Source organism: Daucus carota, chromosome 2 (assembly GCF_001625215.2).
Source record: "Daucus carota subsp. sativus chromosome 2, DH1 v3.0, whole genome shotgun sequence".
Lineage (NCBI taxonomy): Eukaryota > Viridiplantae > Streptophyta > Magnoliopsida > Apiales > Apiaceae > Daucus > Daucus carota.
In genome coordinates, this window is record NC_030382.2 from 13,262,043 (window position 1) to 13,284,621 (window position 22,579).

A 22,579-nucleotide genomic window follows, 5' to 3' on the forward strand; every position below is an offset into this window, starting at 1 on the left:
TTTTCTTATCTCCCTCCATCGTGTCTCTCTCCCTCAATCATGTTTCTAGCACTGCCCTCGCGCCGGCGTCACGGCTGCCGGCGGCCGCACTGCACCACCACTCGGCTATGCCGCCCCGTAAGTGCTCCCCTCCCCTTATCTCTCCATCAAACCCCCTGGTAGATTTAGTGATTCTGTTCAAGTCATTTAGTGATTGTTTGTACGTTTGTACACTAAGTAATTTGTATTTGAGCACTTGCCTATATATATCTATACTATACTATAAAAAGCCAACATAGGTATAATTTGTAGTCGTACAAAATTTTGGTTTGGTAAAACTAAAAGTCTACAAGTAGATATCTATTAAATAGTTTCATCTACTAAAAACACTCCTTATGTATATTAATATCTTTTTAAATATAATTTATAATTAGTTAATAACATATATTAATATTAAAAATTACTTATAGATAAACGTATAACTAATCATAAATATACAATTTTGAATATCTTTTGTCTAAAATACATATAAATAATTAAAGACGCTACTTTTTAATTATAACGTATTCTACTCGAAATTTAACACTTACGTATTCTATTTCATTACAAACACGAGCCATTACGTAACATATGAAGATATATGAAATATGAAAAATTTGATTTAAATTGAATAATAAACTGTCACATATTAATATAGAAAAATATTTATAGATAGATAATAAATTGTGAAAGCTAAATTTCCGTTAGAAGATATAACGAGTTGGTTAATATAATTTAACTAAAATCCAATTCATTAATACTAAAATACTAATAAATTGGTGTTAAGAATTAAATTATAATTAATAAATTACGAATCATATACCCGCCCGTGCTTTGCACGGGGTTAAAGGCTAGTATATATAATAGCTCACCTGACCTCTTCTCATATATATAAAAAAGATCTTACTCATGAGACTCGAACTCAGGACCTCTCCGATACAAATACATCACTCAAACCACTTGAACTACACAAACAATTAGTTTGTTATTCAAAATCATTAACCACATACTTTAAAACTTTTATATTTATATTCGTTTCAGTATCTTATTTATTTGAGACAAGTTATTATTTCAGTCAAGTCTCATATATTGTTTACATGATAGATTAATATCTATAAATTAATTATTTACGTAAATAAATTTAAAATTGAAAAAGAATATGAATAATCGGGTTCGAGCCATGATTCAGATTTCTAAATATATATATATAATTCATATTCGAATAAAAATGAAAGAATTCAAATATAATTTAATAGTTTAAACGAGCACCGATATAATATTATAGAAATTTTAAGTCATGAATATGAAAAATAAGCACAAAAACTGAGGTTTAAGCGAGCATCTTTGAAAGGAAAAATTGATAGGCTTTCGACATGGACTGTCATATTAATTTTTTTCAATTATAAAAGGTGATTTATAAGGAGATTACAATATTTTGGAGAACATGAAATAAGGTAACCTGAAGATTATTCTTATTTAGATAACTTTTTATTTTAAACTTATGAATTCAGAATTCAACGTGTAACTAAATCTTTTTTAAAAATATTATAGATATAAGAATAGTGAAAAAGGCATCAAATTTGATGTTAGAAAAATATATCTAAATGATGTAATTTTGATGACATATGAATTTGAAATATTATAACTTGTGATATGAAGGTGATTTAGGGAAATTCTATATTGTTAATCAAAAGTCAACCAAATAATAATCAAAAACGTGTTTGATTATAGTGATTCATGTGTTAATTGTGGTGATTTTTATTTAACAATATTGATTATTTCTACAAAATCTAAGTGGGTAGAATGGTTGGATTTTGTGATTTTCGTTTTCTGGTGGTGTTTTTAATTTTTCGATGGTGATTTTGTTTTGTAGTTGGCGGTTTTTTGGATTTCGGGGGGTGGTGGTGGTTTTGTAGACGGTGGTGGTGTGGTTATTTTCGTTTTCTGGCGGTGATTTTTTATTTTCTGGAGGTGATTTTTATTTTTCCGGTGGTGATTTTTAGTTTGACGGTGGTTATTTTATGTTTGCCAGTAGTGATTTTCTGGTGCGGGGATTGGATCGGGATCGGACGGGTCGGTATCAATGCCCCTCCCTATATGTGAAATCCGATTAGATTTGGATTTGAATTTGAATTTTAAAAATAATTTAGATTTGGATTTGGATATATAAGATATCCAAACTGATCCGACCGGTGCCATTAGGGGTGTACATGGGTTGTCCAAACGGTTTAACCCAACCCAAACCGACCATATTCTTGGCCGAACCAAATCGGAAATTTCAAACCATTATTTAATTGGGTTGAATTAGATGTAATCCGGCTTTAATGGGTTGCCAATGGTTTAAAATTCATTAGACCAACCCAATTCAACCCGAAAGTATTCTCGCAAAAACACATGTTCTCGCAAGAGTACTGACTTAAAGCATTGGTCTGTGAATTGAAAACAATATCACCCTTTTCCTTTGATTCTAACTCCTGTATAATTGCATCTGAGCTGCATATTTTGCTAGCATAGAAAAAGGTATACTAATGCTGCAGGGCTAGAAATAACTCTCAACTAATGATTCATCGAGATTTTGCATAAAATGAATCACATTGACAATAACAAGACCTGTGTTGTGATTGGGGATGGCAACGGGTTGGATCGGGTTGGATTTTTGTGATATCCAAATCCAAACCCGAATTTTTTCACCAAATCCAAACCCGATCCAAATCCAAATGGATTTGAAAATTAAAATCCGAACCCGATCCAACGGGTTTCGGTCGGGTTCGGGTTTATCCAAACCCGAAAATTCAGTTGTACTGCATTTTCTCAAATTCTGAAGAGCTGAATATTTGAATTTGAATCACAATTAAAATAAAATAAGCAAGGCAAGAAACAGTGATTAAACAAATATTAGTACATTACATGATCACAATGACTACTAATAATAACATACAACACAAGTCTAACAAGTCAGTAGCCTGACTTGCCGCACAGTTGCATACATAATTACAACAATTTAGTTCATAAAAAACATCACAGTTTGAACAATCAAAGACTAGCAAAACGTGGAAATTGCAGAAATCAACAGCACTGCAGTAGGGGAGTGGGGACTGTGACTAGCAAACCAGCAAACCAGCAAGCCAACATTCAACAAGCATTCCAGATTTCCAATATTCAGAATCAGGTCTATAAAATTAAATTTAATCTCAACGAATAGTCATTTTTAAAAGCCAATCAGCCAGCAATTAAATGACATAAAATCAATACTTAAGCAGCTGAGCATACCAATCTGGTCATCACTCATCAGGACAATTTAATCATAACTATTTGAAATATATAAAAACCAAAAACAAGTTAGTCTCTTGGTTATTATAGTAGCAATTTCAGTTTCAAAAAAGAACTTATAAAGTGTTTATTTACTTGCCGAGTCACACAAGAATCTTCTGACTCCGTGTCATTGTATATAGTTGCATAGCCCAGGGACGACTCGCCTTTCATCTTAGCAGCCCATAGCCAACTCTGAGCACACATTAGTGCTTCAATTGTATTCGGATGAAGTCTATTTCGATGTGGGCTCACTAATCTGCCACTAGAGCTAAATGACGACTCGGATGCAACTGTAGATGCCGGAATAGCTAGGAAATCTCGAGCCATGTGTTGCAAATTAGGATATTTAGGTGCATTCGCTTTCCACCAAGTTAAAATATCAAAGCCTTCTATTTTGGGCAAGACATCCTCATCCAAGTAAAGATCCAACTCAGATTTTGTAGTGTCAACTCTTTTATGCTTCTTTTTGCTAATGAATAAATCGTATTGCTATTTATTTTCAGAATTAGAAACACAGCTTGTATCATTGGAATCACCATTTCCCTCCTTATTCGTAACCCCTCTATCATGGTATTCTTTTAACAAAGTGTAACAAAGATCACGAACAACATCAACTTTATACGCAGCATTCACTCCAAAAATCTTCTCAAAATAGAACTCCAGCACCTCCAACTTGTACCTTGGATCCAAAACTGCAGCAACTCCAATAACCCCATGCATTACGTGCCAATACTTCTCAAATTTAATCAACATTTTTTCTGCCATAGTCTGAATCACAAAATTATCACTTATGCGCCATTCTGTTATTGCAAGATGGATCTCACATATATTGATAAAGCAGAGATTAGCAGTAGGATACTTTGTGCCAGAAAATACCTCGGTCGCCACATAAAAAGCTTTCAACCTCTCACACACGTTCTGAGCAAAGTCCCACTCTTCTCTTGAAGGCAAAGTTTTGTATTGTGCTTCCCTTTGACCCAATCGAGCGAAAACATCCTTATATATCTTTTAAAACCAATTTGATCCACGATAGATAGTGGATATTCATGCATAACAATCATCTTTGCCAACTCCTATTTCGCTGCCTCGTGATTAAAACTATAAGCTGCCATTTCAGGATGCTCCTTATTGAAATTGCTTGCTAACAACTTCTGTCTTATACTCTCTGGAGGTCGCTGCTTGTGTTTCTTCGTATAGTGATTCTTCAAATGCGTAGACCCGGCGCCCGAATCACCTTTCATTGACTTATTACGTACAGTAATTGCAAATAGCTTTCACAACACCATCAATTGTCTTTTTATGAAAGTGTTTCCAAACCTCACTTCTTTCCCTTCCTGAACCTCCATTTACAGCTTTTGAATCAGTAGCGGCATCATTGTCTATTAATATAACATCCAGATCAGGGGTGGAAATACTGTCCTTGTTGGCTGAATGTAACTCCAGCGGTCGAGAATTTTCATCCGGGGCAGCTTGAGACTTAGGAAGTGAATGCGAAGACATGGCTGATGGCTCCTGCACATTAAAGAAAAATCAACAAATAAAATTCATAAACAAGTCAACAAGTATCCAAAAACATACAAAAGCAACCAAGCTAAATCGGCCAAACTGGAAACTTACAAAATCAGCTAAATCATTAACACAACTAAGAATATAACAAACTAAAGACAAGATACAATTAATAAACTAAAGACAAGATACAATTAATAGTACCAAGATAAAAAGATACAAAAATATCTAGGGTTTCAGTTCTTATTAATTAATTTCAAGTATTAAACTGAGTTTAGAATATATGATTCTAGGTTTAGAATACTTACCCAATGAAGTAGGCGGTGTTGGCAAATCACAAATAGACTTTGCACAAGAATAAATCTAATTTCTGGAGAAGGAATGCAAACTTTCTTATATATTCTAAGTCACCAGGTTACATACTACATAGACTAGTTAATAAGCTAGAAAATAACTGCACGTACCACTAACAAAGTGGACCATAAAAATAGCTAAACATGACTAATGCTGTTACATAAAACTAGAAACTAATATATGTGACTTATTTAAATAATATCCCTAAGAATCAGGATTAAACTCCAACACTCCCCCGTAATCATGATTCGATAGAGCAGATTCCCAACTTGCTTCTCAACTTAACAAATGCGTCTAGCTTCAAAGGTTTTGTCAGAATGTCTGCCACCTGATCCTCGGACTTGCAAAACACCAGTTCAACTTTCTTCTACTCAACCAGCTCCCTTAAGAAATGAAACTTAATATCAATATGCTTACTTCTGCCATGTGCAACTGGATTTTTAGCCAAATTAATTGCTGATTTGTTATCAACAAAAATCTTTAGAGTTCCCTTCGGTGGAATATGCATCTGACTCAACAAACTTGTCAACCAAATGGCTTGACAAGCACTGGAAGCAGCAGCAATGTACTCCGCTTCGCAGGTAGAAAGTGCTACAGTAGATTGTTTCTTTGACAGCCAGGAACATGCTGCGCTGCCGAGTGTGAAACATGAACCAGTAGTACTCTTCCTATCGTCCAAATCCCCGGCCCAATCACTGTCAGAGTATCCTACCAGTGCACAATTATCAGTAGAGGAGTAAAATAAGCCATAGTTTTGTGTACCTTTTAAGTAGCGCATAATACGTTTGGCTACTTGCATATGGGACTGATTTGGTGACTCCATAAACCTGCTAATTAAACCAACTGCATAAGAAATATCCGGCCGGGTACAAGTGAGATATCGAAGACTTCCCACGATTTGCTTGAAATAAGTTGAATCAACCAGTGGCTCTTCTCCTTTCTTCGTCAGCTTTGTACCAACTTCAACAGGTGTTTTCGCTGGATTGCACATGTCCATTTTAAACTTCTGTAATATGTCACTGACATATTTTCTTTGAGAGATAAATATTCCATCACTTCTTTGAACTACTTCAATGCCAAGAAAATATGACATGAGACCCAAATCACTCATTTCAAACTCCCTCATAATGGACTGCTTGAAAGATTCTACCAGACTTGCATTATTGCTTGTAAAGATCAGATCATCGACGTACAAGCACGCCATCAAAATATCACCAGAATCGTTGGCTTTCACATATAGACCATGCTCCGAGGGACATCTTTTAAAACCAGCTCCAAGAAAAAATGAATCAATGCGTTTATTCCAAGCACGCGGAGATTGCTTTAAACCGTATAAAGCCTTCAATAGCCTGTAAACTTTGTTTTCACTTCCTTGTTTCACAAAACCTGGTGGTTGTTTGACAAACACCACTTCTTCAAGGGGACCGTTAAGAAATGCCGACTTCACGTCCATTTGATGTAGTTTCCAGTGATTTTGAGCAGCCATAGCAAGCATAAGTCTGATTGTTTCCATTCGAGTAACTGGAGCGAACACTTCTTGATAGTCGTAACCTTCACGTTGCTCAAATCCTTTCGCCACCAATCGTGCTTTATATCTCTCCACCGCACCATCTGCTCCTAATTTTGTTTTAAAGACCCACTTAACATCTATTGCTTTGTGACCTTGTGGAAGATCAGTAAGAGCCCATGTATTATTTCTTTCAATTGCATCAAGCTCCTCACGCATGGCCTTCTCCCATTTCGGATTCTTAATTGCTTCTTTTAATGATACTGGTTCAAGATCAGCAATGAAAGCATTATGTATCAACTCACCATCATCATTAATATTGTCATCCAGGTTTACCTCATATTCTTGCAAGTACGCTGGTGGGTTCCGTTGTCGCTGTGGCCTTTGTGAATCTGCTACATCTTTCAATACATCAGATTGTGAACCTGGAGTTTCTTCATTTGTTATGGACCCTTCTGATTCATCCTCAAGAATAGAGACTGATAATTTTCTTTTCTGATCTTCAGGACTGTTGTCACTCCAGTTCCAAGCTTCATCTTCAGCAAAAGTTACATCCCGGCTAACACTGACTTTCTTTGTCACGGGATTAAACAACTTGTATCCTCCTTGTTTATAGCCAATGAAAATAGTTTTCTGTGCTCGATCGTCTAACTTTCTTCTTGTCTCTGCTGGAATGTGAGCATAAGCCACTGCTCCAAACACCTTCAAATGCTTTACACTTGGTTTATGACCACTCCATGCTTCTGCAGGAGTAAATTTTGGGACTCCTTTGGTGGGAGATCGATTCAGTATGTACACCGAACATGCAACAGCTTCAGCCCAGAAAGAATTTGGCATCTTCTTTGTCTTCAACATACTTCTAGCCATGTCCAAGATTGTTCTGTTTTTCCGTTCTGCCACTCCGTTGTGTTGTGGAGTGTATGGAAATGTAACTTCACGATGGATGCCATGTTCATCACAGTAGTCTTTAAACTCTTTGGAAGTATACTCACCTCCACCATCACTATGCAACACTTGTATAGAATTGCCACTCTGCTTCTCAACATGCATTCTAAACTTTTTGAAATGATCAAATACTTCTGACTTCTTTTGAAGGAAATAAACCCAAATTTTACGTGTAAAGTCATCGATGAAAGTTAGAAAGTACCTGCTGTTTCCATTTGATTCAACATTCAATGGGCCGCAAACATCTGAATGAACAATCTCAAGAGCTTTTGATGCTCTTTGATAAGTTTGTGTTACAAAAGGTCGTCTATGGTGCTTCCCAATGATGCATGCTTCACATAATTGATCAGGATGTTGAATCGGAGGCATGTCCTTCACCAATTTTTCTTGTTCAAGCAATTTCAAGCTCTGAAAATTCAAGTGCCCAAATCGCAAGTGCCATAACCAAGACTCATCTTTTATGATCGCATTAAAGCACTTATAGGCACTAGTTGATATATCTACTTGAAACATTCGATTTTTCGTCATTGGTGCAATAAGAATAGAAGTACCTTTTCCATCATAAATTGAAAGTTTTCCATTTCGAAGAATCATCTCATGCCCCTTTTCAGCCAGTTGTCCCACACTTAGCAAATTTGTCTTCATTCCTGGTACACAGAACACATCAGAGATATATTTCTGGTCTCCGTTCTTTAATTCGACAAGAATCATTCCTTTTCCCATCACCGGTATGCTGCTATCATCTGCAAATTTGACTCTTGTATGATAGGACTCGTCAAGTTCTGTAAATAAAGCTTTGTTGCCACACATATGATTAGTACAGCCAGTGTCAATCAGCCATGTATGATTACTTGATATTTGATCGGATGAAGTAACCATTAAAAGAGAATGTTCTTCTTCTTCATCATCTTGTCGAGTAAAGCTGGCCCTTTGTTCTTTGTTTATGTTTCTGCATTCACTTGAATAATGACCATATTTATGACATGAGAAACACTCAACATTAGACTTATCATACCGTCCTTTTCCGCGCCCACGTCCACGTCCTCTTGTATGTTGATTTCGATTAAAATCCAACCTCTCCTGATCATTCTCTTGGTTGCCACTAGATCCAGTAGTGTTCTGATAACCACCACGTCCTCGCTGATTATGATATCGGCCACCTCGGCCTTGACCTCTTCCTCTTCCACGAGAGTAACCATAGTTTTTGTATGCATCTTTCAGATGATCTTTAATAGAGGCCTGTACCTGTAGAGCTTGCTCAATTGGCTTCCTTGCTTTTCTCTCATTTATGCGTTGTTCATGAGCTTGTAATGTACCAGATAATTCATCAACAGACATCGAAGCCAAATCATGGGCTTCCTCAATAGCCACAACTTTACTTTCAAATTCAGAAGTTAACGACCGTAAGATCTTTTCAACAATAGCTTGCTCATCATGCTTCTCACCATAGGTTTTCATCTGATTTGTTATCGATAAGAGTCTACTAACATAGGTTGTTATAGACTCATTGGATTCCATTTGCAAGCTTTCATATTGACGCCTCAAGGTTTGTAGCCTCACCTTCTTTACCTTCTCAGCACCTGTGTAAGTTGTTATTAAAATGTCCCAGGCTTGCTTTGACGTAGTCGCGGCTTCAATCTTTGTAAATACTTCATCTGTCACTCCCTGATGTATAAAGTACAATGTTTTCCTGTCCTTCTTCTTGTTTTCTTTGTGAACAGCCTTCTGTGCATCCGTTGCCTTCTCATCAAGTGCCTCGAAACCTTTCTCCACGATATCTAGCAACTCGTGGTAGTCAAACAGTACCCTCATTTGTACTGTCCATCGATTATAATTTTTCCCATCCAACATAGGGACAGAAACCTGGTTCGAGCTATTCATAGCCATAGCTCTGATACCACTGTTGGCAAATCACAAATAGACTTTGCACAAGAATAAATCTAATTTCTGGAGAAGGAATGCAAACTTTCTTATATATTCTAAGTCACCAGGTTACATACTACATAGGCTAGTTAATAAGCTAGAAAATAACTGCACGTACCACTAACAAAGTGGACCATAAAAATAGCTAAACATGACTAATGCTGTTACATAAAACTAGAAACTAATATATGTGACTTATTTAAATAATATCCCTAAGAATCAGGATTAAACTCCAACAGGCGGAAGGCGGAAGCTTGACGAATGCAGGATTCAGAAAGGCGGAGACTTCAAGTCTGGAACTACAAAACTAGGTATGACTTATGAGAAATTGCGATTAGGTTGTATACTTGTAAATGGGCTAATTCCTAACTTGGGTTAAACTGGGCCAAATCATATTCTTGGGCCTGTACTAACGTTATTTTACTACTAAATAACATATATATCATATATAATATATTATTTGGATTTTTTTTCGGGTTTCGGGTTTGGATCGGGTTTGGATTTTGGGTCGGGTTTCGATACGGAATACCTTAAATCCAAATCCAAACTCATTCGGGTCAAAAAATCAAATCCAAATCCAAATCCAAATCCAAAAAACCGGGTTCGGTAAAATCCATTCGGTTCGAAACGGTCGGGTATCCATTCGGATCGGTTTTTTCTGCCATTCCTAACTGTGATCATTATTTGTCATAGAGTTAATTACACTTTGTAACCCCTAGGTTTGCTCCAAACGCAGTTTAATACCTGAACTTTAAAACGTGACAATACGCACCCTAAACTTAATATTCTCGTGCAAGTTGTAACCCCTAGTCCTATTCCGTCCAAATCTGCCGTTAACTTTAACTGTTTGAGAGGTAACAATGTGTATATTAGTTTCTAACAGCTACTTTATCCCCTGTGACCCCTCAAAAATTATGTATTATATTTTGAAATTATTTCTGAACACACACAACGATGTAAAAAAATTTAAAATAATTTTTGAAATACGTATCTAGATTTAGATACTGAAAATTTATTTATTTTATATAAACGATGTAACTTATTTTAAAATTTTAAAATAAATACATATTTTAAAAATTATTTTAATATTTTTTACATCGTTGTGTACGTTTAAAAATAATTTCAAAATATAATACATAAACTTTGAGAAGTCATAGGGGGTAAAATAGCTGTTAGAAACTAATATACCCACTGTTACCTCTTAAACAGTTAAAGTTAACGGCAGATTTGGACGGAATAGTGACTAGGGGTTGCAACTTGCACGAGAATGTTAAGTTTAGGGTGCATATTGCCACGTTTTAAAGTTCAGATACTAAACTGCATTTGGAGCAAATTTAAGAGTTACAAAATGTAATTAATTCTTTGTCATATATATACTTTGAGTGGTTTGGAATACCATAAATTATATAAATATTTGATATGTTTAAATAGTTATCTGCTTCACTTGTTTATCATTTTGATTTAATTATAGCAACAAGTGCATCCAAGTTTCCAATTTTTTCTTATACATCAATTTTTTATATTCAGAGTCTAACTCTAACAAAAACCCTCAGTCAAAAAAAGAATTTAACAAAATCGCGTATAAACGGGCCAAACAAACCTAATTCGAAGCATGATAAATTGGGTTGAGTTACAAACAAATTTTAATGGGTTGAGTTTAAAAATTGACAAAGAGAATATAGTGGGTTGTGTCCACAAAAGGTTTAAACCGGATCAACCCAATAGCACCAAACTGCGTTTAGCTAGGAGTGTAATTGAGCCGAGCCGAGTCGAACACTGCTAGGCTCGGCTCGAGACGATTGAAAAGTTTGGGGCTCGAGCTCGAGTTCGAGTTCGATCGAGCCTTTAGTTTCAAGTTCGAAACTCGGTTCGAAAACAGTTCGATAGGCTCGAGTTCGGCTTGAAAGCTCGAATCGAGTCACCAAATATTGCCAAAAACTCGAAATATGATTGGTTTGGCTCGAATTCGATTCGATTAAATCTATAAATTATAAATAAGTATTCAATATATTTGTAAAAATATATTTATAATAAAAAAATTAAAAAATAGTAGAGGCTCGATAAGGCTCGCGAACCTTACGAACCGAGTAATTTGAAGCTCGAGCTCGGCTCGGTAAAACATCCAAATAGCTCGAGTTCGAGCTCGACTCGATTATTATCGAATCAAACTTCAATATTTTACGAGCCGAGCTCGAGTAACTCACCAACAGTTTGGTTTGTTTAGACCCCTGCGTTCAGCAAACACCCAAAAATTGAAATCAAATCGAATGGAAAGAAATCGCCTATTTATGGAGCTCCCATCGGAAAGATATGACTCAATTTGATTCATCATGCGAATGGGGAAGTCCCTGATTGATATTTCTGAGGAGCTACAAATCGAGATCTTCCTGAAGCTTCCGGTAAAATCTTTATTGTTATGTAAGTGTGTCTGTAAGCACTTTCGTTGTGTCATTCAAAACCCTAATTTTGTGCGCACTCATCTCGCTTCAATTAATCGTTCTGATTCTCAATCCCTAGTCTTGTTACACTCTGGCTGGCACTCATTCTATCAATTGAGACATTATTTGTTATCAGTGGATGTTAATAACACAAAACAAGTGCTTTCTTGTTTACCCCTTAATCCCCCCATTCCGATTATCGACACAAGTTTCCGCTATTCTGTTATTGGTTCGTGCAACGGTCTGATTTGTGTTGCTATTTGGTATCAGTATGATCATACTTTTGACGATGCTAATGCCAAAACTCCTGATTTTTCGATACAATTATGGAATCCGGTTATTAGACAATGTAGATTTCTCCCTAAACATCAATCTACTTGTAAGCCTGATGTTCTTGAATTTGGTTATGTCCCCGAAATTAATGATTATGTGATTGTAAAAGTTGGATCTCCGGGATTTGATATTGAGGTCTACAAGATGAGCGCCGATTCTTGGACAACTATTCATTGCAATTATTTTGCTGGTGTTGATTCCATTCCTACTGTCTATCGAGTTCAGACTCCTGTCTTCTTGAATGGATCTTTTCATTGGGCCACCAAAAGGAGCAAACAACACAGAACAAATGAGACCGACTATATTGTGTACTATAAAGTTAAAGATGAGAAGGTAGGAATTATGAATGTCTTTGATAATTATAGTGCTATTTTTGATATAGTGGTGGATGATGATGAGAGATCTTTTGATGAGTGGAAACTTTCGGTGATAGATGAAAGATTAGCCATGATACATTGGTGCGGGGAACGAGGGAACTTATTCGAAGTATGGGTGATGAATGATTATGGTATTGATAATTCCTGGACGCGACTCTTTCAAATTGCTGATACTTTGTGTAGTTATGTAAATCCCATGGGTTACTGGACTAATGGATTGATGTTGCTTGACCGGACATTATGTTGGAAGAGGGGCTTTGATAACTTGCAGGTGTTTTTCTTTTATGATGTTGAAACTAGATCCTTGAAGAAAATTCCGCTGGACCATTCAACGGGGTTTATTAATGGTTTTTCAAGTTTTGTAGAAACTCTGGTTCCCGTGAGATAATTATTTTTTGTGTTTGTGTTAGTTATTGATCGGAGCAGTTTTACCCTGTTCTAAACTTGTTCAACCATGTTCTATATATTTGATAGGCTCTACTATGCCCCTACTCCAGTTAATAAATTTTGCTTGGAGAGTTCTATTATTCTCTTAAATAGAATAAAGATCATAGCAACTTGTAGCATAAATATATGAATTTTTATACAGGTTTATTTTTGGCAATGTTATTAATCTTGAATTGCCAAACTTTTTTTAATACATTTGAGGAATCTGTGCTTCTTGAGATCTTTAATTAGCTGAGTTGACACATAGGTTTACTAGTTTGAAACTTCAGTTTGATTCAAAACGTATTTACGCCAAATTACTTGGTTTGTTTGAGTTGTGGTTGATCGTGAGTTTAGGCATACTTGAAGGTGATGTATTCTACTTGGGAACATTGACTGCAGAGCTCCGCAGTTTGCTAAGCTCTTTTTAAGATCTGATATCTCTGCACTAATATCGCCAAAGTCTTGACTTTTCTAAACTTTCTTATGTGGCTATGTTCTTAAGGGGACACAACTTAAGTGGTTCTTTTCCTCAAACTTAGATTGATTAAAATTGGTGACAAATCGAAATCTCTCTATATTATAGATCATGTTGCCTATTTTTCTATAAAAAGTCAATTTTGTCCCTCTACATTTACACTAATTTATTTATACGGCCACTCATGGCAACGTGCTTCTCTCCCAACCACATAAAACCCAGCATCGTCTTACATACACAACACTCCATTATTGTCTTATTCAAATTTTGAACCACTGTTCAAATTCTCTCTCTGCGTGCTTTGTGCTTCTAGGATTTCAAGCTCCGCTTCGCCGCTGGGAAATTGATTTTCCGATTAAATCTACCTCTCCACCGGAACTGGTAATCTCTCTACCCCTTTCTCCGTTTCTTAATTCGGTTTACTTTTTAACTACGCTTAATTAGGGTTCTTTAACTCTTTTTATTGTCGGATCTAATGCTCTTTTGATCTGATTTGTGGTTTCTGTTATTAGTGGAGGTGGTAATTATAGCTATATTACGTGTTTTCTGATGAATACTTTATAGGCTTTCTGTCTGATTAAAGTCTTAAGAGACTTTTATTTGTTTTGATGTGATATAAGAAAAACAACAGTATCATTTACCAAGCTCATTGTTACTGTATTTTTATCTGGAAAATCAAGGAAATGTTATAAATTTCCTGTTTTGTTTGAGTACTTGGTAGGCTATTAGGAGTATTATAGGGATAACTTTGTGACATTATACTTACATTTGGGTAAAAATGTAAAATAATTGTATATAAAATAGTAAAAGTTGTCATAGGTATATCTATTTGGGAATATATCATTTGGATTAGAAAAACCTTGCTTCTCTTTTTATTTATGAATTGTCGAACATATCACTGTAGTTGCCAAAATTTGTAACTGGAATTTTGAATACATCTATTTGTAGTAATTCAATAATGAAATTTGTATACTGTAAAGTGTAATCTGGTATAGTCATCAAGGTCATTGATGAGTATAGTTTCAGCAGCTAATTCATGAATGATGACTATTGTTAATGAGCACAAGTTAACTTTCTTTGTCAGTAGTTATTAGGGGAAGCCATTATTCTGTAAGTATGTGCTTTGTTGTTTGAATTTTGTTTCAATACTATGTGTAATAATCAATAAACGATTAATTGTGCAGATTGTGGTTTTCTTCTCAAGATGTGATGCAGTAGATTTTCATTATTTACTGATGAGTGAATTTCAGTGGCCCCCAAATTCGAATTCAGAAGCAAAATCCAGGCTCTTTCTGGAATGCAAAACTTATAAATTATATGGAAACATGGATCATGGGGAGCAGAGAAGTTCGTTCCATGAATTTAAAACAGAGAAGTCAGCTCTTCTATTGTCTACAGATGTTTCTGCAAGAGGCTTGGATTTTCTAGAATTTAGGTGTATTATACAGTATGATTCCCCGGGCGAGGCAACAGAATACGTCCACAGGTTCTTTACTACTATGGAATTTTCATATTGGTTGCTATAGCTATTTTATAAATGAACGTGGTAGTATGGAGATTTTATTATATCCATATTGTATTTTTTTTAATGCAAACAAATGAATTTTTAGTAGCTGCTGTTTTTAATGAATTCTCTTACATCACATTTATGCAGGTAGTATGATTATTCGGTATTATATTTATGCAGGTAGTATTATATTTATGCGGGTAGTATGATTGGGTATTAATTGTGTACATGTGGCTCATCTAGAAATTAGAATGTGGCCTGAAATCCAACGTGGCTGGACAGTAGGAGCTCTAGATTGCTAAGTACTATTGTCGGTGCTGTGACACAAGAACTGATCTGTTTCTATATGTCAAGAATTCTTTGAAATATGTGATCTGAAATCCAACGTGGCTGGGATAGTAGGAGCTCTAGATGCTGAGTACTGTTGTCGGTGTTGTGACACAAGAACTGATATGCTTCCACATGTCAAGAAATTCTTACAATTATGTGAATCCATTAGTTTTCATGATATCAAGAAAATTTTCAATCTAGGAGTTCGTGTTTTGCATGATGTACAGAGAAGTGCGGCATAAAGGTTGCTGCATATATTTGAAGCGGCTATGGAAAAGGTATAGTTATTTTTGACTGAAGAATTGAGTGTGTATGTTCTTGACGATTTAATTATTGTATTCGAATTTCTTGATCAGCAACATGATTCAAGGCTCGAAATTGAACCTGTACTTGGCGACCTTTGGAATGTGGATGATAGGTCAAGAGGGAAATTGAACCTGTACTTGGCGACCTTTGGAATGTGGATGATAGGTCAAGAGGTAAAGAAGGTGTTTTTCTTTGTATCCTATGTTGTTGCTATATCTATGTATCTATGTATATTATAGTTTCTAATGCCTCTTCTGCATAGTATCTCAGGACAGCTTTGAAACCACCCTTCAGCAAGCTTATAATTAGGACTTCTGCCATTGGCAATTGCAGCCTCTGCTGCTGACACCTGGCGGAATATTGACACTCCCACATGCATGCTGCTTTCCACCTCATGCATGCTGCTTTTTCAGTTTAATGCTGACTGCTGAGATTGTTGAAAGTTGAAACCACGTGCACACTAAATAATATATTTAATTAAGGGATTTTCTATGGTGTTCCCAAAGGCATACAATAGTCCCTAACTCTAATAAAAATAGCTTCTTTTGATTGGTGGATGAACAATAAATGATGATGACCCTCCTGCATTCACATCAACTCCACCAATCAAAATAAGTCATTTTTATAGAATTTAGTGTTTATTGTGTGCCCTTGAGCACACATTAGAATTAATTCATAGTAAAACTTATGAAAACAGAAGTAAAGCTTCTTTTGTGCTGAGATGCGAGGCTTTCCGAAGAAGCTACAAATCAAACGCCAGGTATAATTTGCTGCCGTAAATTTATATTTTAAATTTCAAATCAAACTTTAAAGTAATTACGAAACAAATTTTAAACAAAATATGACATCAACATAACATTTTTAACCAACTAAAAGAAAAAACAAATATCTGGCGATTGCTTGCTTTGGAGAGGAAGTCCGATGTATTTTATTTTTTACGTTATCTAATTTTATTATTTTAAATATCTCTACAAAATAATTATTATATATATATATATTATTAGTCATATAAATTTGTGCCATATTAGAATTTTATTAAAAAGTTAATATAAAATAATTTTCAGAAATAAAGAACTATTCTAAATGAAACTACTCAAATATAAATGTTATTCTGAGTAGAGTATACAAATGAGAAACTCCTTGTTCGTACCGTAAGTAACTTATTAAGTCACATTTGATAACTTGAAAATCTTAACTTTTTTATGTGACTTATTTTTATTTTTAAATTTTAATTTTATAAAAATTATAGATCCACACTAAAAGATAATAATAACATTATTATAAAGATAAATTTTATACTCGATAAGCTGTAATTTAAAAAGATTACCCTAACACATACATTGAAATTTTATGAACTAATATTCCACTTTTTGAAATCACTATATTATGAGTATGTAAATATTATCTTTAGTACATATTTTAAATTTAGAAGCCCTGCAACACGAGCATAAATACTAGTTTCTACATGCTGGCTTCTTGATTTATATGTGCATAAACTCTTATTCTTATTACGGTTTTTCTAGTGTGTGCCCATGGGCACACATTAAGCACCAAATTTTATAAGTTTGGTGGATTTTGATTGGCTCATGCTTATTTATAATGGTGGACCCTCTGCAAATTCACTAGCCACACCAATCAAAATCCACCAAAATTATAGATTTTTGTGTTTAGCATGTGCCTTTGGGCACACACTAGACAAACCCTTCTTATTATTTAATAAGTGGCTTCCAACTTGGGAAACAGGGACAATAAATTCACTCCAATTTGTAGGTGCCTAACCAACCAGTTCTTTCTGAATCTACACGGGTAGATGACATGGCACCATCTTGATTATATATAAAATAAACTTCGATGTAAAAATAGTTGTACGTCTTTTTTATCTTGCGTTGAAGGTTTGCTTTTTTAACTTAAACTTTGTTGCTCTGTTTTGTAACAGGAGTGTCATAATGTTATAGGATTGAAAAATGTCTCCGTTTTAGATATATAATTTTGAAAAATGTCTCTATATGGACGAATTGAAATCTTATGGGGAGTGTGTTGGATTTGCTCTTTGTATTTTCAGTTATTTGATTAACATGAAATATATCACGCTTGCTTATTAGATGTTAATTTATAACTTTTACAGGTTTTGAGCTTTTATAGAACAAAAATGGATTGAGGGGCTCATTACGAAAGAAGAAGCAGAAGCTTCACTCGAAGATAATGGAAAGTTTCAGGACACCGGGACATTTGTACTGCGATTTCCTACATGAAGAAGCTGGCTCCATCCAGATGCCGGTAGTCTTATAGTCACTTTTAACGGTTCTGATTATAGTATTCACCACAAGCTTCTGTCTTGCGATTTGATCTATAGATTTGTTTCTCTTCTTTCTAATAAAACAGGGCATATCTGAAACTGATGCGAGAATATCCACTTTCTAATCTTTAGTTGTCATTTTCAGACTGTGGATGTTCACACGGGTGTAGCAATGTTGATCTCGATAATTTTTACAAATTCACAATAATTGATAGGTTGCAAACAAGTCAAGTGTGTATTCCTGGACTTCTCTTCTCATCTCCAGATTACAAAAGCCCATTAACAATAAAGCTATACTCCAATTTACTGGCCAAGAAAAAGGTGCAAAATTTTTCCCGGATAGATAATGCTTGCTGGTCACAAGCGCATATATAGAACAGTTTTTGGTCACCCTCTTTCTCTCTCTGTCTTTGTGTCCCAGAAATGATCGCCACAATTCCAAGAAGAGGGCTTTCCTTTCGACAATTTCATTACTCAAAGTGCCTGAATTCCATGGTAACTTGGCATGAAATTTAGTTACCGAGAACAATTTTAGATTTATGAACATGACACAGTGCCAGAGTTCATGCTGCCTGACTTTGGATTTTTATGCTAAATTCATTCGAAACACATTTTGAATACATTGATATACTATCTACGTTACGCAATAGGAACATCATCTGCTGAAGTTGTAGACATTAGCTACTTTCATGAATATGAAGATTCAGTTGCAGCAGTAGAATGATTGATATTTATAACATGAATCATTGTATAATATAATTATAATCCTGGCTTCTTGTTAGCAAAAAGTAAGTACACAAGGAGTATTAATCAATATTAGAGTATCACTGCTGTGTGAATCCTTACATGACCATGGTATGCAGGTGTGTTGGGAGAAATTTGCAAGGTAATTTGAAGTGGAGCTGAAAGAGGTCAAGTTGAGAGACGGCTACTATGTGATGGACCCTTAAAAGGCTGCAGAAATGGTGGATGAGAACACCATTTGTGTTGCAGCTATTCTAGGATCCACTCTTAATGGAGAATTTGAAAATGTAAGCTCTTAAATGACCTCTTGGTTAAGAAAAACGCAGAAACGGGGTAATCCACTGTCTTGCTCATTAATACATATCATTTGATGACTTGCTGGATTATAGGACCATCTTTTATCTATTTCATTTCTTTTGGTAGATGGGATACACCAATTCATGTGGACGCTGCTAGCGGTGGGTTCATTGCCCCATTTCTTTACCTGGAACTGGAATGGGATTCAGGTTTTCTTCACAACCTTGCTGTTCTCCACATCTTCCTCAGTTGTCAACTTTTGTGTCACCTTGCTTGGGAGTGTGTCAAGCTCCTCGAGGACCTGCTCGATATTTGTAACCAGGCTTTCAGCCGGATTCCGTGAAAAGTCCTCGCGGATAACTCCACGAAGCACTGTAAAATGTTGGGCATCAGTAGGCATGGTGTAAGCTATGATCCAACCATAATGCCTTAACCTGTCTGAGACTACGAATAGGCTATGATTTTTCAGAGAGAATTCATTGTAATTTATTTTATTCATCGTATGTACCAAGGTCAAAAATAGTTCATGCTTTCAAGAAATTTTTCAAAACAATATTTGTTTTAATGAAGTAATATAATTCTTCTTCTGTTTAGTAACATAATTAGGTAAAAATTCCATATTAATTAATACAAATCCATAAAATCCAACAAAATAAGAATGTCAAATTGCGAAAAACATATTTACATAAAGATTAAAGATGCAAGACTAATAAAAAAATTTTAATTACACGAAGATAGCACGTTAACTTTAGATTATAAGTGATATTAAAAGCAATTAACAATAATATATTTATATTAATCAATTAAAAACATGAATTTTAACATTATAAATTATATTTAGGAGTAGTTGGTCTTCATTCAAAAAATTTACAAATATAATCTTAATTTTTGTCTTATTTTTACTAACATATTTATAAATTAAATTACATAATAAAATTCACTATAAATAAATCAAAATTTAATATTCTAAAAATGACATCTTTACAACTATACAATTTAATTTCCAATTCAAAACACACTACATTTGAGGAGTAATATTGTTTAAGTCAACTATAGCAATAATTTGTACGTTACGTTTAAATTTAACTACGCAAAACTAACAACAAACAAAAAATTATTATTATAAAACTTATTACTTACAAATTAAAAGATACATTTTCTTTTCTTTGCTAATCAAATGAAAGATTAAGCAAACATATTTTTTATTTAAATTTTTTATAGGCCCATGCAAAATTAAGCAAACATAAAAGTACAAGTTGAACCTCGATTAAGTAATAATCAATAAAGTAATATCCTCAGTAAAATAATATTTTTTTAGTCCCAACATAATGTAAATAGTGTATTTTTACTCTCAATAAAGTAATAAACTCGATAAAGTAATTTTTTTTCGTTGGTCCCAACGTTATTACTTTAAAGAGATTTAACTGTAGTCCCATTTTTAAGAAAAAAGTGTTTGACGTGAAAATCCTAAACTGAGTTAATTTTCAAGCCGAGTTTAAGGAATATAATCCTGGAAATGCAAATCAGTTCGTTGTTGCTGTAATATATAACTATTTATTTATTTATAGTTTAATTTACAAATTATATATTATATTTTGGACTAATTTCTTTTCCTTCAAAAAAGATATAAAAAACAAATTTTTCTTTACTCATACAAATTTCAAATTTAATTTTTAAATTGTCGAATTTCTATAAAATGATTTATATCTATTTTAATTTTTAACTTTTTTAATTGTCGAATTTGTATTAAATAATTTATGTTCATATTGCAAATCAACAAAAGAAAAAAGAAAACATATCAATTTAATTATGTATAATAAACCTTGCAAATTATATACAATATTTTGGACTGATTTATTTTCGTTCAAAAAATTTATAAAGAAAAATTATGTGTTCACTCATGTAAATTTGAATATTTTAAAAATCATGCATGCCCATGTGTAGCGGACAAGCATACTAGTATTAAATTAGGAAACATGACTTAGTGTAACGTCTTTTAGTATGATTGTTTTTTCTGCTAGGCATTAGGTATAAAGTCACATAATGTGCTTACATGCTTCAATATCCTAATAACTTCGTTCAATTGAGAAATACAAATACTTATCCAAGACAAGATGAGGTACATGTTCAAGTTTTTATTCTGTCATGTGATTATATAAACAGTACAATATTTGAGGAAGAAGTGCAGATGATATCAGAAGTTGTGCAGATGATATCACAAGTTGCAATAACATTGAAAGAGTAGCGGAACCTATTTATTTCAGCTACTATAGATATTAGTGCAAGAAACACGAGTACTTCCATGTCCAAAAAAATAGGTGATAAAAATGAGGAAATGTAGTGTCAGAGCTCTAAGGACTACTTAGAACACTCCAAGCGTTCGCGGGTATCATCGGACGGTGGTCCTCCACATTGGTTTTCCCCATTAGAGTGCTCTTCTACACAGGAAAACTCTACACTTTTGTGCTCTTTATAAGGTTCCCTAATTCGAACTCACCCTTATCGTATCACGATTCTATGAAACTCTCTCTTTGAGGAGAACCAGTCACTTATTACAAGGACGACATTTATTTGTGTTTTTTTATAAATTAATAAATTACAGGGTTTTATTATAAAAATTGCACGTCTTGATGGAGTTTAATATGGGTGCTAAGGACCATGTGGCAACAGTGGCGGAGCCACATTAGGCCCAGGACCAGCCTGGGCCCCCTGAAATTATTATAAATAGTTGTTATATAATATATAAGGGTAAAATGGCTTAATCATAATCGAACTGACACTCAACTTGCAATTGGGTGACTGAACTCAAAAAACTTGCGGTCAACTAATCAAACTATTAAAAACTTGCAATCAGGTAATCTCCGTCAACTCTGTTAACGGGACTAACGAAACACTGATGTGGCGTGCTGATGTGTTCAAAAAACGAAACACTGATGTGGCGTGCTGATGTGTTCAAAAAACTACACGTTGGATGCTTGCTAGATGCTTACCTGGTGGAGTCTGACCCTAAATAAACTATCCAACATGACTCATCTATAACATACTTTAAATTCAATTAGGTCCGAACTAGATTGTGTGAAATGAATTCTTCAAACACCAACAGCAGCAATATAACATAAAAACCTACACACACTTGACACTTTATATGGGATAAGCACGTGCAGAATCTGCAACCAAGCTCCGACGACTCATCTCCAGTCACTTGATTAACATCCATAGAATCATTAGCATCACCACCATCATCTTGTTTCTCTCTTGTCCACAATAGCAAGCTGGGTATTAAGACATGCCGTGGTTCATTTTATGCAATTTCTTATTCTTTTGAAATCTGTGCCTTCACTAAAAACTTTATTCACATACTTAAAATCAAAATAAATGTATTAACAACCATATTTTAATTAGATAAGTGATTTTAATTAATTCGAATTTTATTAGTAAATATAAATAATAAAGAGGAGAAGTTATAAATTATAATTACCTTA

The 22,579-nt window shown here is 34.5% G+C and overlaps 1 protein-coding gene and 1 non-coding gene across 2 annotated transcripts; both read left to right on the forward strand.

Annotated features, from left to right (window-relative positions):
* Positions 1-11,901: 11,901 nt before the first annotated feature.
* LOC135146795 (F-box/kelch-repeat protein At3g23880-like) lies at positions 11,902-13,101 on the forward strand. Its single transcript, XM_017380864.2, has one exon. It carries the CDS (start codon positions 11,902-11,904, stop codon positions 13,099-13,101), a length of 1,200 nt encoding a protein of 399 aa, XP_017236353.2.
* Positions 13,102-15,948: 2,847 nt separating this feature from the next.
* Positions 15,949-19,682, forward strand: LOC108209771 (uncharacterized). Its single transcript, XR_010288591.1, has 4 exons — positions 15,949-16,520; positions 17,886-18,551; positions 18,920-19,133; positions 19,224-19,682. It is a non-coding gene; the product is annotated as an uncharacterized LOC108209771 (transcript).
* The last annotated feature ends 2,897 nt before the right edge of the window (positions 19,683-22,579 follow it).